At 46.7% G+C, this 19,011-nt stretch overlaps 1 protein-coding gene across 8 annotated transcripts in view; it reads left to right on the top strand.

Moving 5' to 3' along the window:
* Pla2g7 (phospholipase A2 group VII) overlaps positions 1-19,011 on the top strand; it is a 34,669-nt gene that overhangs the window by 4,597 nt on the left and 11,061 nt on the right. The window contains exons 2-6 of one of the 8 annotated variants that reach the window (XM_010617770.3): positions 3,188-3,277; positions 9,309-9,440; positions 10,366-10,558; positions 14,337-14,473; positions 18,513-18,634. In XM_010617770.3, the coding sequence (XP_010616072.1) occupies positions 14,365-14,473; positions 18,513-18,634 (231 nt within the window). In that variant the 5' untranslated portion in view covers positions 3,188-3,277; positions 9,309-9,440; positions 10,366-10,558; positions 14,337-14,364. Of the gene's footprint in view, positions 1-3,187; positions 3,278-9,282; positions 9,441-9,716; positions 9,995-10,076; positions 10,161-10,365; positions 10,559-14,336; positions 14,474-18,512; positions 18,635-19,011 lie in introns of those variants that run through there. The other 7 variants (XM_010617769.3, XM_010617772.3, XM_010617774.3 and 4 more) reach the window with 7 other exon arrangements.

Genomic DNA, 19,011 nt, shown 5'->3' with positions numbered 1-19,011 from the left:
CTAAAAAGCCATTTTCAGTTCCATGGAAGAGTAAAGAAACACTGATATGCTGATGCAAAAGGGGGAGGAAGGAAGAGGGAAGAAATAGCTCAGCAAAGAATCAACTTATGAACACAAATCCATTTCTTTCTTTTCCTTTACTACAAAAAACCGGGACACAACCCCCAACGGACTCACCTTCTCTCTCTCTATGATGACTGCTCCTTTCCGGTGGGAAGAATATTCTTCATTAAGCCTACTTAGCAGAGTTGTCAGTTTAAAAAAAGAACAAAAACACAATGACCAGTTAAATCTAGATTTCTGATACACAACAAACAAATTTGAGATGCATGTCCCAAATTTTATGTGAAACATGCGAAGAACTTGGTTTTTGCTGATGAAAAATTCAAAATTAACTGAATGTCCTGCATTTTTAGTTGCTAAACCTGGACACCCTACACTAGGCGTCATCCTACGGTACCAGCCTAACAAATGCCCATCCCTCTGAGATCCCCAGAGGAAAGGATCTGAGGACAACAGGAGATGGTACATGGCTGGCAGTGAATATAATAGTTCACACTTGTTTTCAAGACTTCTCTCAAAGCCTGCAAAATCTCCAATTTTTCATCTGGACTCAAGGTCATCCAGAGTGGTAGGGATTCACTTTCTCTTTGATAAGACCTAGGGTACTCACGTTTGTGATGCAGGGGCGCCTCTGGATTGTTTTAATTATCTCTAGTTTTTGGGTGAGGAAGTCAAGAAGCAGAGATGTTAATGAACCTGCCAGGGGTGACACCACTAATTAGAGAAAGAAATGAGCTACAAGCCATGCCTTCTTATGCCAGAGTAAAAAGAAAAATAAAAAAAATTTCATTTCTAGTTCTGGTGCCTCTCCAGAAAATAACCCGTTCCTTAAAAAATACGGAATTTTAATAACACCATATATAAAATATTTTCCCTGAGTTTCTCAGTAAAGCTTTAAATGAGTATGTTTAAAAGTTACTAGGAATTCAATTGAGGAGAAAATATTGGAAAATGAAGGGGTTTTAGTTAACCCTCAAGTAACGCTGGGTTCAACTGAGCTAAGATTTCCCCTCCAATGCTATCTTCCCTAACTCATAAATGCTCTTCCCTCTGCAAAGGATTGAGACGAGCACAGAAGTGCCAATGGTTAGCACCGGCCCCTGGCTTCAGTGACGATGGAAATTAAATTGGAGGCCATCATCAAGAATTTCCAGGAAGCAGCTTCACCTGGAAAGAAAAGCCAAGTTGTCCCCTCATAAAGGAAAGTGGGAGAAACAGGAAACACTTCAGTCTGAACAACAGAGGGGCAGACTGGAGGAGGAGACCAGTTTTATGGGGTGCTGTGGCTGCTGGGTCTGGCAGATCATGTCTCAGTCCTGGTTTCATAGCTCTGAAAAGACCCTAATGGCTCAAGTGGAATTTGGTCCCCGAGATGACAGTCTTCTGAGGCTCTGCTAGAATCCAGGTGACCTTGAATTTAGGGAATGGGAAGTTTGGGTACAGCTGAAGGTCCCTGTAAGTCTGCTCTCCCAGCGTCCTCAACCTTGCAGGGGGCTGAGATTTCTGGAGAGATTTGGGGTGAATAAACCTTGTTTTGCCAACTTTTAGCTAGACCCTCCCTAAATGGCTGATCTGCCACCATGCAAAGGCTTTGACCCTGAGCTTTACAACATGAAAGTCATGCTTCACAGGGCTTCGAGTTCCCTGCAGGGCAGCCTGGACCCAAAGGAAGGCTCCCTGTGTGCCTCAGAAGAGTACAAACACATCTTGTTTTTGTTTTTTAAAATTTTTATCAGTCCACGTTTTCAGTACCTAATGATTACATAACACATCTTCATTCTTCTTTCACCTTCTCCCCCTTCTTTCCTTCCCTACTTCCTCCATCTTTTGATCTCATTCCCTTTTGCAAAAGATCTCCCTGTTTCCTATGATCTTTTATTTTGCCCTTCAACCGATATCTTCCACTTATGAAGAAGCACCAGTGGACCTCACAGGCTACTTTCCTGTGCACTTTTTATGATTGTTGTTGTTGTTTAAAAAATAGTTGAAATCTGCACCATGCACCAGACTCATGAGAAATTTACCCTTCCTTGTTTCTCTGAGAAGTGCACAGGCAACTTGCCAACCGCTGAACTCTCTGGCTTCGACCTGGCACCTTATTTTCAGATAGTTTTCATTTCTTTGTAATTGTCTCATTCTGTCTAATTCACAGCTAGCTATTAGAGAAATGCTAATTAAAACAGTCCTGAGATTCCTTCTTAGCCCAGACAGAATGGCTGTCATCAAGAAATCAGATAATAACAAATGCTGGGAGGCTGCAGGGAGAAAGGAACTTCTACACTATTGGTGGGAGTGTAAACTAGTACAATCACTATGGAAACCAGAATGGAGCATCCTCAAGGAACGGACACTAGAAATTCCATCCACCCAGCTATTGCCCTTCTAGGCATCTTCCTGAAGGATTTAAAGTCATCGTATTACAGTGGTTCATGAATGCTCATGTTCACAGCAGTGTGATTCACAATGATCAAATCTTGGAAATGCCCCATATGCCTATCAACAGATGAACGGATAAAGAAAAGGAGGTATTTACATACAATGGAGTACTACTCTGACATAAAGAAAAATAAAGTTGAGTCATTTGTAGAAAAATGGATGCACCTTGAGACCATAATGTGAAGTGAAATAAATCGGACATACAAGTTTAAATATCACCTGGTTTCTCTTATAGGAGAAACCCAAAGTAGAAATAAAGAGCAAAGAAATAGCTAAGAGGAAGTAGGGAGACAGATCTTTCTTAAATGGGAAGGGGATCAACAGTCTTGGTTTTAAGGCTCAACCAGCTCAGGTCTTGCGTGTCCACCCCTCCCTGTGGTGGTCCTAGCTGCGTCCTGGCCGGGTCTCCAATCCAGAGTCCAGTGGCCGCAGACTCAGCATGGGGGACCCGGCTCGCAGAGGGACGCACAGTGCAGACACTGCTGGGTCACTGCTGGAACTTCACCATCTAAAAAACCGAGGTGGGCCTCCACGGTGAGGACCGCGGGGAGCCCCAGGGGACGCGGGGCCTGGTGAGAGCAGAGCGCAGGATGTCCCCCGAGAGAGGACGGGCGCTGGGGATGGCACCGGGACAAGCAGAGAGGACGGCGCACTGCTGGCTCCTCCCACTTCTTCCTACTCTGAACAGGGAAGATAAGCTCCGGGGACACTGCTTGCCTCGCCGCCGCTGCGCTGGGGACCCTGGGGACCTCTCTGGAGGAGCTAGGCGCGCGCCCAGGTGAGGAGGGGGCCCTGTGACTATGGAGAGCCGCACGGTGGCGCTGTCCAGAATAGGGGAGGCGTGACAGCTGAGCAGTGGGCGCTGCTGAGCTGCCCCTGGCACCCTGGGAAGCTGTGCTAGCACTGGGAAGGGCTCTGGATCCTGCACCTTTCGCCAAGGAGGGACCCCAAGAGCTCAACGCTAAGGGGCTGAGTCAGGCAGGTGATCTGGGACACGGGGATTTCCTTATCTACACATCTGTTTTGCACATGCACACACCTGCACACACACACCCACGTGCCCACACCGTTGCGAAAGGTTGCTTCTTCTGGAATCCACTTCTCACAAGCAGCAGTAGAAACAGAATTACAAAACCAAAGCCTCCCTTCTCCCCAGGGAGATAAGAGCACATTAGGGTTTCTCTGCCCAGACTCCAGGGGGTTTCTGTTTTCAAACACCCAGCAGAACAGGAAGCAGAAGAGTTGGCCCCCTCGTGGTCTCTTGGAGGTTCTCCTGCAAGTATCCATCTCCTTTTCCTGACTGGGGATTTGGGGGGCCACAGAGGTGCCAGGAAGGAAGAGGTCGTGTTTGCCTGTAAGTGGGAGAGCCCACCGGCCAGTACACAGAACTCTGGGAGGGTCCTGCAGCCAAACCAGGGAGGCATGGGTTCCCTTTGACCCAAATGGTACTACGAAGTGGGGGAGGGGAGAGACTGTCCGGAGCCGCAGCTAGGACTGGCACCCCCGAGGGATCTGCAGTCCCAGAGACTGGGCTCATCCGGATCTCAGCAGTCAGCGCTGGCCTGCTGGCCCCTGCACCAGGAGGTGTCCCTGTGGAGAGGCTGCCTCCACTTTTGTGTCCTGTACACATGATGAAGGCACTGGAAGCCGCAGCATCTGGAGTGCCAGGACTTCCCAAAAGGACACCCAGGCCTGGCAGTGGCTCAGTGATTCCTCTCCGCTTGACTGTGTCCCTGTGCTTTGTTGTGGGGACATGCAAAGCAACAAAGTCCCCTTTGCAGACAATTGTGGTTTACTGACCCTTACGGAATCCCTCAGCATAGAGCAGAAAGGCCATCTAGGTTTCCGAGTCCTGGGAAGGCCAGGAGAGTTTAGGAACCCCCTCTGAGAATCCTGGTTCCTCACCAACACCCCAGATGGAGGTATTTCCCAGGAAGGAAAGTAACCATCTGGAGCCTGGTTTATCAGAAGCCTGGTTGTTTTTGTGGTTCATGATTGTGACCTTGACTGACCGACTCCACAGGAAACATTTCCGCAAAAGCAAAGCCGCAAGGGGACAATATAGAGGGGGTAGACACTGATCCAGAATGGGCATTCTCAGGTCTCAGTGTTCCAGAGTCCCAGGAAGCTACGTGGTTCATGGTCACGCACAGCGGATCCCCTCCTTTCTCTGTGAAGTCTGCACCTTTGATGTGTTATCACAGGTGCCTGGCTCCATGTCTTAGGAATGATTCATCGCTCTGGAAGACAAATGGGCTGATAAATATAGGTTTTCATTGTTTAAAAATAAACATAGGAGGACCGGGAATGTAGCTCAGTGGCACCTCGCCTGCCTGGCAAGTGCAAGGTCCTAAGTTTGATTCCTGATACTGGAAAACAAAAGAACAACAACAAAACATAGGCACGAAGGAGGGGAAAGTGGTAAAGCAGTTACTATAAGCATGCTCTCTCAATTAGTAGGGCTGGTCACTTCCTGCCAGAAACTTTGTGCATTCATTCCTCAGTGACAAAAGCTGTTTTCTGAGCAGCTACTGTGTGCCAGGCACCGAGGCCAGAGCTGTAAGACAGACACGCTGCCTACCGTGGTGAAGTCCACCCTCCAACAATGAGGGGTGAGCAGGTGGTGGGCAAGCTGAGGTCATGAGGAGAGCTTTGAGGAAAAGCTGAGCACGGAGGCACAGCGCCGTTGGTGCGTGCGTGTGCGCGCGTGCGCAGGCAGGGGCGACCCGGCATATGGGATTCAGTTTTGAAGAGAGACCACTCTGAGAGGCGGCCCGTAGCACCAAGAAAGGGCAGTACAAGAGGCACAGCGTGGGTGAAGGTAGCGGCTGGGCTGGGGCGCGCAGAGTCTCTGGGCCAAGGGGAAGGGTTGCAAACCCGATCCGATCATTGAGAATCCAAGAGAGTCTGCAGAGGCATGGCATCTCGTATTCAGGTTTTGTTTAAATATTACCCTGGGTGCAGTGTGGAGAACAGATTTTAAAGGGGGAGAGGGAGCAGACCAGTTTGGAGTGCATTGAGGGTGGATGCAGGAGATGGAGATATCTGGGGAGGAGAGTGAGACACGACCTAATGTTTCCCTGGCTCAGATTTCCCAGCTACAAGCGGGGTCTGACATTGCTACTTCCGGCCCACTCAGTCTATAAAGGCAAATGAGCTAATGAATATGCTCTAAATGTAATATAAGGCTTTATTACTAATATCAGTTGCTAATACCCTGATTCTTTGAATTCCTTGGGCTTCATTTTCAGTTCATTCTAATAAACATCAATTTTTATGCTTTATTCTATTAAATAAATCTAATTTCATTTTATATAAAAATTCTGCCCTGTTCAGTGCATTGGAAACGGTTACCTGAAAGTTGCCTGTGAACCTATCCGAGAATGCTGTGACATGCACGCTACAATGATCTGTCTTAATTTAGAGAGGGGAAGGAATGTGCTCAGGTAAAAGTAGAATATTTGAAGTAAGGGGAAAAAGTCAAAACCTTTTTATTCTTGGGGCAGATTTGACTTTGTCCTAGATACAGGTCTGCAGGCATCCTGTGTGCAGAGATGTGTAGATATGGAGATTTCCAGAACAGGCTATGGCCCCGAGTTGAACAGGACTATTTACCTTAGGAAAGCATTTTCTCCCTGCAAAGCTCTTGGTCCTTCTCCCATTGGTCCCTGGCTAAGTTTAGAAGTCAGGGGAGAGCAGTGAGGTTGTTTACCAGCTAGGACAGGGGTGACGTTCTCATGACAGGGCAGCTCACTGCCACATGAAGCAATCTTGGTTCCCTTTCCTGATGCTCTTGCACTTGCAACTCACAAGAGCTGGCTGCCTCTGCGTGGAAGCAATGAGCCCTTCCTCATCCATTGTGTGTGGTGGAAATCTCAGCTCCTCATGACTGAACAGACTGGTTACGCTCCTGAGCCAGATTCCTTAGTCTTTTATGGGATTGCTGTGTCTGAATTTTAGCTTCAGGTGAGAAGTTTGAGGGATCATTGCTGCCAAAGCAACAGAGATTCTGACCTTCTTTTCTTTAACTCTCTGTACCACTGTAGTTCCTTAGGCTTGGTGCTGGCTGGGACATCTTCAAAAAGAGAGATTACTTTCTCTTGGGGTCTCTGCATCTATTTTGTTTGACTCATATAACGTCTTCACAATGTTGACTTAGCCGCTATCCCTAAAGATCAGTGAGTATCACAAACAAATGTAGTCTTCCAGCCTTTGAAAACTCTCAGATGATCTAGTAGCTTGGAGCCCCCATTCCTGCACGGAATGGTTATTGGAGGGGCCCCTCCTGGATCTTCCTAGGTGGCTGCTGCACCACAGTCCCCACAGATCCTCACATGGGACTCTCTTGAGGTACATGGCCAGCCCTTCTAGCCTTGGCTTTAGAACCTCAGGTCAGGGTTGTCCATCCTGGGCTGCCCTTTCCATGTCCTGGCTGCAATGCAGGAATCCCTGACTGTCCCAGGGTCCTGCTGGTCAGCCTCAGACCTATGCTTTGATCCTCTGAACCAAGCCAATGGTAGAGAAGCTCCCACCAGCAGGGTTTTATAATCTGGGTCCACACAGGACACATCCAAGACCTTCTGTTCAGAACATTATCTGTCAGGTGCTGGCCTGGTCTCCCTTTTCCTCCAACAGCCTCTCCTGTGACCTGACATCCTGGCTGTTGTCAGGCAAATGTCCTTGTGTGGGAGCCTTCACCTGTTGAAATCCTGGAAGCCCCACAGGCTCAACAGGATGTGCTCTGCCTATTAAAGAATGCAGCAGAAGGGAGGCCCAGCCCTATCTAAAATGTCACGCTCTCCTGTGTACCCTACAGTGAGTGGCTCCATATTATTATTTTAGCTTGTTTATTTGGCCAATTCATCCTGATTTTGATGTACTTTCAGTTAGGTAGTTCTAAGAATTTGCAGCAGAACTAGTGGCTTTCAACTGAAGGTGACTTTTCTCCTCTGGGACAAAGAGCAATGTCTGGAGTTGTATTTGATTGCCACCCTGGAGTGTGCCACTGACCCCCAGTGGGTAGAGCCAGGGATGCCACTGGTCACCTCTCAAGGCCCAGGGAGCCACATACCACGAACCCTCAGCCATGAACATCTGTAGCATTGAGTTCAGGGTCCTTACTTTAGAGTCAGAATTTATGTACAGATCCTGGCCTGGCTACTTCCTGTCTCTGTGGCTGTGGGCATGATATTTAACCTGTCGCTGCTTTCTCAGCTGAATTCTGAGCCGTGGGGATGAAATGCATTCATTCGTATAAGATGCTGCCCGTGGTCCTGGCACAGGATAAGATGGTATTATTGCAGATTGCTGTGTACACACCGGCTTCCTCTTCTTCCTTGTCTCATTCACGTGGGGTGTACACATTTGGGGGTCTGAGGGTGTTTGGGTTGATAGCGACCAGGGGATGCCTGGTCGCCTGATGAGGGTAGAGCAGGAGATGAAAGAATAATATACAAAGAACAAGGAATAGAACAAAAAATGAATGAAAGTTTATTACCTGGGGGGTCAGGAACTGATCTTTAGCTCTTTCCTGGCTAAAGACCACCCAGTCTTAGTCCTCTTGGCTAAGACCAAGAGCTCTGGCTTAGTCAGTATTTATGATTATACATCGTACCAAGGAAGGGGTAAAGGCAGATGTAGGGAATAGCAAAACTAATGCACTAATAAGCCACGCTGTAAACGGGGAATAATTATGTATTCTAGTGAAGGACAGGTCACACAAGGCGCCTGTGCTATCTTTCAGGTCATAGCTAATAAGCCGCCTGCGTTACCCTAGCTAACGTTTGATCTTGGAGAGTAGCATCACGGAGTCATAATTCCTCAGCTGCAGTATTTCCTTGCTATTGGAGACGTCACAACCTCATCGATCATTGAGACCTCACTCAGTTGTGACCCTTGGCATAGGGAAGTCTGTCACCAGACGCCAGCCAGAGGTCAATTAGCAAATCACGTTTAGGCCTTGGAGTGACTCACATTTTTAGTCAATAGCGGAGTTCATAAGCCCAGTCAATAATAGCTAAAGCCCGCTCAGTGCAGTTTCAAGCTGGTCTCCTGCATCAGGGGAGGGCATTATGTCCAGCTTCTCTTGTGTGATGCTCACAGGTACACCTGGAGGTGTTGGAGGGCTGTTTGCAGATGGCCCCAGGGCTGCTTTACCTCTGCAGCCCCTGTTATAGTAGCTCCTCCTATGATTTTACATTACCCACGGTCCAACAGTAGTCAGGAAATATTAAATGAAAATTCAAAAAATAAATAACTCGTGTATTTTAAATCGCACCTCATTCCAAGTAGCATAGTGGACTCTCAAGTCGTCAGGCTCCATCCTGCCTTTGTCCAGCATAGCCACGCTGTACATGCTACTCACCCATTCGTCATTCTACAGCTGCCTTGGTGATCAGATCAGTGGTCATTTTGGCGCTTGTGTTCAGGTGACCCTTATTTTACTTAATGATGGCCCCAAGAACTGGAGCGTAAACCACGGAGGGCAGGTGGACCTGGCACCGCATAGGAAGCCACAGGACAGAGAGAAAAGGGGCCAGTGCTGTCTGTGGGCTCAGTTTCCACTGGAGCTTTAGAAAGTATCTCTTGGGGATGGACAGGGATTACACATCACTTTTCAGATTTAATCAGTATTTTTTCTGGAACATCAGCTAGGCATAATTCCACAGCCACAGGGGAAGATGCAGACACTGAATTTCTCTAATGGAAAAAAACTCCTTTATTATTCCCAGTTTCCCCTGTGACCCCCACCCCAACCCCAGACTCTCCATATCCTGTCCCTAGGCTTGTGTCTATGTGACATTCTGCAGGACTGGGATGCCAGTAGACTTTGAGGACTGATAACAACATTCCTCCAAAGGCTTAATCTCTCAAACAAGCCCACGACTGAGGATCACCTTTGACCGATAGAGAGAGAAAAGCAAGAGTGGGGCATCAAACCAGTAAGTAGCAGATCCAAGAATTAAACATTGGCAGCTGGAGACAGCAGCCACGTTTCTAAGCCTGTTCCTTCTTCTGCCACAGAATGTGTCCTCAAGGAGAAAAATCTACCGTGTAGCTATACATGCAGACAACTCTAAAAGCATTGTGACTGTCACACTCATAAAGGTGCCCATATGGTGTGTGTGTGCATGTGCGTGCATATATGTGTGTGTGTGTGTGAGTGTGTTTTCAGATTTAATCAGTATTTTTTCTGGAACATCAGCTAGGCATAATTCCACAGCCACAGGGGAAGATGCAGACACTGAATTTCTCTAATGGAAAAAAACTCCTTTATTATTCCCAGTTTCCCCTGTGACCCCCACCCCAACCCCAGACTCTCCATATCCTGTCCCTAGGCTTGTGTCTATGTGACATTCTGCAGGACTGGGATGCCAGTAGACTTTGAGGACTGATAACAACATTCCTCCAAAGGCTTAATCTCTCAAACAAGCCCACGACTGAGGATCACCTTTGACCGATAGAGAGAGAAAAGCAAGAGTGGGGCATCAAACCAGTAAGTAGCAGATCCAAGAATTAAACATTGGCAGCTGGAGACAGCAGCCACGTTTCTAAGCCTGTTCCTTCTTCTGCCACAGAATGTGTCCTCAAGGAGAAAAATCTACCGTGTAGCTATACATGCAGACAACTCTAAAAGCATTGTGACTGTCACACTCATAAAGGTGCCCATATGGTGTGTGTGTGCATGTGCGTGCATATATGTGTGTGTGTGTGTGTGAGTGTGTGTGTGTTTCTTGTGCCTCTTCTTTGACTCATATATTTGTTCAAGGTTAGGGGTTGGCTGTGGCTTTAGTTTTTCATAATGCAGGAATCCCTGGTCCTTTAAGGAGAAGCTACAATCATTCTTTGGAAAATGATTCTTCACAGGACGTCTGTAGAAAACCCCCTAGCGTATGTGCCACAAGGCGTGGGCAGTCCGGACAGGCTGAAGGGTGGAATGGAGCAAGAGCTCAGCAACCTCCAAGGTGACAGACACTGCCCTGATCTTAGATGGTGTGTGTCCTTCACGGCCTTTAGCTGGGAGGGCACAAAGATCGGGACATGTGCACGTGGGATTCAGGTAAGTTCCTTTTTCAAAATGTGGGTAGAATTGGTTAATTTTTATTTTACTTGCAGTTTTAAAACACTTACATAAAAGTGGCCATGTTATTAAGGTACTTTCATGCAGTAGGGTGCTTGCTTGTTGTTTTGCTTTTTCTACCCTACCTCTTCTCTAAGGCTGTACAATGATTACACGAGGGCTGGGTCCACTGAGCCCCAAACGGGAGGCTGATGAGACACTTCTGCAGAAGTCATTTGAGTCTTATACATCTGAGTTGATGGTATGCTAAGTTCTTGATGCCATCAGCTAACATAGTACAAACAAAAACAATGCTGCTACGGTATTACCTTTTCTTTCGTGGCTTCAATAGTAGCAAGTGTTGAGTAGGAAATTCTTTGCTGATGCTTGCTCTTTTTTTAGTACTGGGGACTGAACTTGGGTCCTTGTGTCTTTGCTGATGCTTTCGAAAAGAATCATACAATTTAGCTAAAGATGGGGCCTCAGTCCAACCCCACCTGTGAATATCTCATTTTTTTTTCCAGTAACCTTGCAAGGAAACCCATTAGCAATGGTGGATCCTGCTCTTGACCAGTGTGGTAGACATTATAAACGACCTCCTTACCAAAATGCTCTTCCTTTGTGGTCCAGATAGCTGCCTCCTTGTTACGTGTTTCAGAATGGAAGAAATATTTCTCTCTTATTAAGCAGGGATCCAGCTGCACTTGCCTTCCCTTAGGCCAGGGCTTCGTAACTGCAGCATCATGGGCTGCGGGGAGTGGATTAGTGTTGGGGAGATGCCCTGTGCATATTTAGCAGCACCCCTGGCCTCTGCCTAGCCCCAGCCAATAGCAGTCCCCTCCCAGTGGTGACAGCCAAAAACACTTCCATGACAACAGAGCTACCACACAGAGTTACTAGATAGGGCGATGTGCTAGCTGTTTTTTGTTTTCTCTTGTTGTTTTCCTACCTTCCTGCTACTGTAAAACATCCAAAGCAGGAGATGTTATCTTCTTCCTCAGACCTTCAGTCTGGTGATGCATCCATTCTGAGCCACTGATCCGTTAACTACTTCCTTAGAAATTAGTGGAAAGTAAGCCAGCCTATTATCTGCTCTTAGGTCTTTCTGTAACTCCCTATGCTCCACATAAATTTTATTGTTGTTGCTGTCATGATTCATACGAGCTTGATGGCTTGGAACAACAGTTTGCTACCCTGACACCTCTAAGTGAGATGTCTGGCATGGCCTGGCTTTGCTAAAAAGGTGTTGGCAAGGCTGAGTTCTTCTTGGATCCTGCAGGGAAAGTCTTTCTCTTTGCCTTCTCCAGATTCTAGAGGTCACCAAGTCTGTGACTCATGCACTTTCCTCCATCTTCAAGACAACCACAGCTGATTGGCTCTCACATGACGTCATTTGGGCCTCCACTGCTGGCACCCCTCCCCCTGCTCGTGACTACTCAGGCCACCAGATGGCCATGATCATCGCCCTATTTTAAGGCATTTGATTAGCAGCTCTAATTCCATCTGCAGTCTGAAGTCCCCTTTGCCACAGAACAAACACATCCGTCTTTACCCATTGATTTAAAGCATTGGAAAAGAGAAAAGTAGAAAAAAGAATGAAAAGTTGCCTACAGTTCCAAGTTATGTAAAAATCTCCAAATATAGACCCTGAGAACTTTTACATATTAATTTGTCTCTTCCTTCTCCCCCTCCTTCATTTCTATTTCCTATATCTCTAGCAATAATGATGGCAAGTCTCTTCATCCTCTCTGTGATATTTTACTTTATTTTAAACATAGTATTCCTTATGCCCAGCAAACTCCTCTTCAATATCACTTTTAAATTATTTCTTCTTAGTGAAGCAATACTCTTCTCATAAAATGGGTGAGGTATAATGGGAAAGACTTTCATACGTCCATTATCCTTTTCATATTAATTGCCTTTTCGGTATGAATTTTTACATGAAATTTTGTTTTATTTTTTCAATTAAAATTGCATTTGCCTTTTCCAGAATTAAATAAACATGCTGCTGCATGTGCTGAGTTTTATTTCCCTGTGTATAAGACATTTTTATGCTAACTCTAGAGATTTAGCTAAAAGGTCATGTGAGGACATGGACAATTTAATGCTTGCCCTACTGCCTTCTAAAACTCATTTTAAGTCTGCCAGCATTGCTGACTTTGTCTCGTAAATTTGGGGCTCTCAGGCTTTGGTTTACCAGATGTTGCTCTGTGTGTTTGTTCATTTACATCTCAGGAGCAATTTTGCCCTTTTGTCTTGGCCTGGGTGGCAGCTGGCACTAACCCCATTCCTGGGGGCTCTGCCTTTGTGACCTAAGCATCTGCCACAGGCCCCACCTCTGGATCCCACCACCAAGGGGCCTAGGTTTTCAGCACATGAATTTGCAGAAACACAAAGAGAACGTCACAGGCTTCGTGACCTCCTCGTGCCTCTCAGTAGCTTGTTTGGATCAGGGATCTGTCACCTTGACAAGGAAAGTAAGGAGATGGATTTGTGGAACATTTGCAAGGTTGGCGAGCCATGGAGGTGACCAGGAGGCATGCCCGAGTATTACCAGGGCACCCATAGCCTGTGGAGGACAAGAAGGGCATGGATACGAAGTGCTCTAAGGACTGGTGCAAATGCCCATTTTGGTGCCTGGGGCACGTAGGGCCCTTCATGAAACCCACTAAATCTACCCAGCTGTTCCACCCTGGACAAAGCAGAGGGGAACCAAGGATTGAAACCCATCAAGCAACAAAGAAAAGAAGTGCTTGCTTAGGCAGAGCCTTCTGTGAGGAACATGGCCTGGCTCAAGGAGCTGCAGGATGCCTGGTGCATTTGTGAGAGGCAAAGCACCCTGGATGGTTGTGGTGAGGGTGCACAGGGACATAGATAAACCTTGGGGTCTGTGGTGCACAGCCTGACGACAGCCTTCTCTGCCACTTTTCTCTCTCACTCCCGGAATCACGCAGGGTCTGATAGAGGAATGTTGTTAATGGCTGTGGCCGTGATGACACCTGGGATGGATCGGGGAGAACACTTAGTATTGTTGCCAAAATTCAGATGAGTGTTGGGGGTGGCTTGGATGATTTCCATCACCCCCTGAAATCAAAGGGGCACATTTTATTTATTTATTTATTTGTTTGTTTTGATACTGGGGGTCAAACTTGGGACCTTGTGCTTGCAAGGCAAGCAGCAGGACCACTGAGTTAAATCCCCAACCAAAGGGCCACGTTTTAAAGCAGAAAAGTCTTGCGAGAATACAAGAGTGTTTTTGGTAATATGATGTTAGCATTTAGCCTCATTGCCATAGGAAACACTTATTCAAAGCCCACTGCCTGTTGGGCTCTCTATCAAGTGCTATGGCCAAGAACAACTTGACTTCTGTCTTTCAGAATTTAAGAGTGGAGTAGGATGATTGAGATTACTAATCAGTCAATCAGTAGATAAATATTCACACCAAATACAGCCACCACAGCCCAGCAGCCTTGTAATCACTGTATAATTAGGGTAGAAACATTGGCCAAAAGCAGTGTAGACTGCGTGTTATGTAGAGAGGCACTAACTGATAATGATGTAAAGAGTCATATGTGGTTACAATTATCATACTTTGGTGCTATGCTTTGTAACTAAACTACACTGTTACTTTGTAACTAAACAAAGGGCAAGTAGTCCCTACCTAAGCCCTGCTTGGAAAATCCACATGTGGTTTTCCCCGTGGTGCCTCACGCCTCCCCACTGCTTTGTCAGCATCTTTAAGCCCTCTCCACGTGTTCTTCTCTCTCTTCATGACCAGCTCTGCAGAAGGTTCAGCTGATCCCAGGATGGTCCCACCCAAACTGCACATGCTCTTCTGCCTCTGTGGCTGCCTGGCATTGGTCCACCCTTTTAACTGGCATGACATAGAGCCTCTCACCTATATCCAGCCATCAGGTAAGAGACACCTTCCTCCAGGGCTTGAGCTCCCGGCAACATCAGCAATGCTGCACATTTGGGTTTCTAAGAAAGTCCTATTAAGAGGTGGTGGTAGGACCCTCAGTTCTCCTGAAGTCAGAGAGGGACCCACTCTGTCCACTTTACAGCTGTGTTCTTCAGTGTCACAACCACAGGACAGAACCAGGGTGAGGTGGGAGGCAGGAGTCGAAACGCAGGCCTAGTGCGCTGGTTCATGGCAGTGGGCAGTGTGAGGAGATGACAATTTAGGGTCTTGAGATCCAGAGGGAAATGATCTTTTCTACCTAACAAGTAGGGACAAGTGGGCCCTAGGAGCTCCCAGGAGAAAAGACATGGTCACTTGCTCACTTACCTTGGGAAAAGAAGGGGAGAAAGAGAGGGTATTTGACAAGCCAGGAGGAGTAGTGAGAGCAGGACACCTGAAGTCACCTCTGTGTCACCGGAAGACCCTACTGCAACCAGCTTGCACTGGAGCTTGGTGGTGTCCTCCTCACCCAGGCCTTGTGAGTGTGGTCCTCCACCTCTCCTAGGGGACCAGAGAAGCTGGGCTGTGAAGGTGTTTCACCATCAGCCACAGGTCTGTGCATACGCCTAGATGCAGTCCTCAGATCTGGTTGTTCAGGCTTAGCAGATGACAACATTTCACAGCATTGTGTAACATGGTGCCATCGATATCAGTTTTGCCCTACTTCATAATCCGGAAATGAATGCATTAGTAGGAGAGGGACTGTATCTTACATCAGTGTCTCAAAGGTCTACTCATCTATCAGCATTGACCAGGAGGTTTAGGCATTAGGGATATGCAGGTGACCATGACCAAGAACCTGTAGTCTAGGAATCTGTACAGTTAGGTTCATGTGATCCATGGGTTGAAGACACATAACATTTTACATGATGATAGGTAAATTATCACCTCAGGGACATTTGTACCATCTACTTTGTATTGGTTCAGGGTGCGAATGTCAAGATGTTTCCTATCTGCCTTCATGTTTGTTTAAAAATCACTGGGATGGCAGAAACTTGAAGACAGGGACACTGATTTATTCATCTATGTAGTTCCAGTCCAACACCCTCCTCTTTCTAAATGCACAAAAAGGAATGCACACGCTTTTGAAATTATTTTAAGAGTTTATTAAATAAAAGATTCCAATAGTAGATGATTCTTTATAAATTCTTATTAAATGAATAATAGAAAATATAGCTGTGGAGGTAAAAGGTTTATGAATGTGGACTTTATGAAAACAGAGTTGCCAGTTGCTAATGGAGAGCATAAAGCCATGCAAGAGAATATGATTTTCCTAGCGTGTAGATAACTCATCTGAAGACTGAATATCAGGAATATTGGACAAATGAACATCACCAAAAATAAGTAGTTAGTTTATCAGCATGGCACAGGTTGCAAAGCTCCTCTTCCATTATGATGAATGCTGGGTAGAAGTAGGAATTGGGTCCCAGCCTTCTCTGCAGTGCCTTCCCCCCAACCCCGGTGCTGGAGACCCCTCCTGAAACCTGAGTCAGTCCCTCACTTCCTGAGACCTTCTTGGGGGCCAGGTGTCCTGAAGTCACCTTAACCTGAGTACTGGGTGGGGAAGTGTCTCAGGGACAACAGGTTGGGGAGCCCAAGAGTAACCCCAGGTTATTGGAAAAGGCCCCAGGGCCTTGGTGGAACTCAGATCTGATCAGGGGAGAGGTCTGCTTATGTAGGGCGGTGCCTTTCGGTGGCTCTTGAGCTGGTTCTAGAAGGAGTGTGTCCAGGGCTGGCTGTGAACCCGCCCCCCAAGAATCGAGCAGGCCTTCTTGGATGGATGCCTCTACCTTGGGAAGGTGATTCACCATGTGTAGTCAGGGCAGAGAATGTAGACAGACTCATCCCTGCACTGCCACAGTGATCTGAGCTGTGCCGCCTGCAGGTGCAGAGGCCATGCCCAGGTGGGTATCTGTCTGAATGCAGGAGGCAGAATCAGTGGAAAGCACAGGAGGGTCCAGCAGAGTCCCAGCCCCACCCGCCAATCCAACAGTGAGCTGCTGAGCAGACCAAGGAGAGAGAGTCTGGATGTACTGGCATTTGGACCCAGCACCATAAAACCCAGGTTTGGAAAGGAAACCACATAAAGCTGCAGAAGTGTGGCAGGGATTTGGAGCCAGGTGGAACGAGTTTCGGGAAATACTGAGCACTGACCTCAGCACAGATGCTGCGTTTCAGAAACACAGAGACAAAGAGTCCTGTCTGTCTGATGAAGAGATACTGCCCAGTGTGGGAGACTGTGTGCAAACCACAACTTTAATATCATGTGATAAGAAGAAGGGTTATATGTATCTACCTAATCACGTCTATCTATCTATCGATCTGTCTCTATGTATCTATCTCACATATCTGACATCTATTTATCTATCTCATGTACAATGAACCCTTGAGTTACAACCAGCCTGACAGACATTTGGGATACGATCAGAATTTTAGTTTGAACCTATGAACAGAGTCTTGAGTCACGACCCAAAAGCTGGCTGCTTGTGTTTTCAGATTGTCTTAGATACAGATTTAACCCTTAAAATGTTCTGGAAGGAACAGTATAACATCCTTTCCTGCATGGGGTTTATTGAGAAATCTTGGGCCAGTGTGTGTCTAAGGGCTCTGAGATCGGCCTGTACAGGAGAGAGACTTTGAAGGCTGTGTAGAGGAACCTGGGCCTTCAATTGACCAAACTTGAGTTACAACCAGCCCTCGAAAATGAATTAAATTCATAAGTCAAGGATCCACTATCTATCTACCTATCTATCTATCTCTATATCTATCTAATATAAGGAATCTGTGATACGAGGATGAAATGACTCAGTTTGTCTGGAAGTCAGGGAAAGTGTCAGAGGAAACTGACTTCTGACAGAGGTGTTAAAGGTAGAATAAGAGTTTGCCATGGGGATATTAAGCAGTGGCCGTGACAGCTGTTACAGAGGTGCAGAGAAATAACAGCCCGGCGTGAAGCAGGGCGCTCATGCGGGGAGAGGTAGCAGAAGGGCGCTGGGCAGCATGCTCAGCACCTGTCTTCCAGCAGGGACTTGGGACTTAGCTTGGGCACCTGTGAGCAGCCCTCCGTTTCAACTCTGGACACCATAAGAAGGAGCCATGTTTATACCTGGCCTCATAACACATTTGCCGAGAGAGCATCTGTGGACTTAATCCCTCCTACCAACTCCCTTCTAAGAGGATCCAGTCATTCCCCTCTTAGTGGCTGTGATGATGGGGAGCCATGGAGGAATTTTAGGAGTAGGTGAGATTTGTGTACTCAGTCCAGGAGGCACTCGAAAGGGCCAGGTCTGAGTGCACATGACAGTAGAAGAGAAAGAGGCTGTCAGGTCAAAAGACTCAGAAAGCACAAATGAGACAGCCAAGCTAAGAGTCAGAGACACGTTGGGAAGATAATTCAAAATGAAAAACAATAGTTAGAAGTTCAAACTTGGCAGGAAGTAGAGGGTTGGTGAGAAAGAAGTAGAAAAGTAGGATGATCCCCAGACTTCCAGCTCGGGAGATGTGAGACAGGGAATTCCGGAGTTGGGAACTGTGTAGTTGGAGGGTGAAGACAGAGAGGTGAGAGGATCATTGGTCTCATTTTGGACCACTGGCTTTGAGGCTGCTATGGGGAAGGCAGCGGGTGGAAACGCCCAGTGAGAAGTTGTGAGCACAAATCTAAATGCGAGACAGAGTTCATGTTTAGAAAAAAACAGACTTGGGGAGTCACCCATAGTGTACTCCAGACAGAGTGGAAGGTGAGACAAGGCTTCCAGGGTTAGGAGGTGGTGCTGCAAGGAATCCTGGGAGATGGCCATGTCTACTTCATTCCTTTTATTTTCCAAACCCCTTCCCAGTGCACCGCACACAGAAGGCCCTCAATTAGGTTAAAAAAAAAAAGAAAAAAAGCAAGAGGTCAGAAACTGTGAGCAGTGTGATTCCTTTGGAAGTCCCTGCGGAATGAACCTGGGGTGTACAATATGAAAAATGAGGCAACATTCACCTGTTTTTCAGCATGGATCCAAACAATACAATGGCTCCTGTCCACTGCCAGCTTTGGCCACATGAAAATCCCCAAGGGAAGTGGTCCTTACTCCGTGGGTTGTACAGACCTGATGTCTGGTTACACTAACCAGGTAATTCTTTGGTTGGTCAAGTTATCCTTATACTTGAATACTGACTTACTCTGGTATTAAAACTTGACCTTACTCCCACCTACAAATGACTCCCTTTGCCATCTCTGTTGCTCCCTTCCCTAATTCTTTGCTGTCATCTAATTGAATTGTCCTATAAACTCTTTTTATTTTCCTCTCTTTCATAACTGAAGCACACTCTCTTTACACTCAAAGACTATTTCTTTTCTCCTTCATGACTATATTCAATCATCACAGCAACTTAAAAAGTCTCTGAACCTCTTTATGAATGACAGAGGTTTTTAGACCCCACGAACGAAATATGAAAGACATCTGTTGGAATTTGTTTGAGAAGGAACTGAACTAAAAACACATTCATT

This window comes from Fukomys damarensis, unplaced genomic scaffold, assembly GCF_012274545.1.
Source record: "Fukomys damarensis isolate Sample0158 unplaced genomic scaffold, DMR_v1.0_HiC HiC_scaffold_20, whole genome shotgun sequence".
NCBI classification, from domain to species: Eukaryota; Metazoa; Chordata; class Mammalia; order Rodentia; family Bathyergidae; genus Fukomys; species Fukomys damarensis.
The sequence above is the reverse complement of the archived record's forward strand: the minus strand, read 5'-3'. Positions and strand labels throughout refer to the sequence as shown.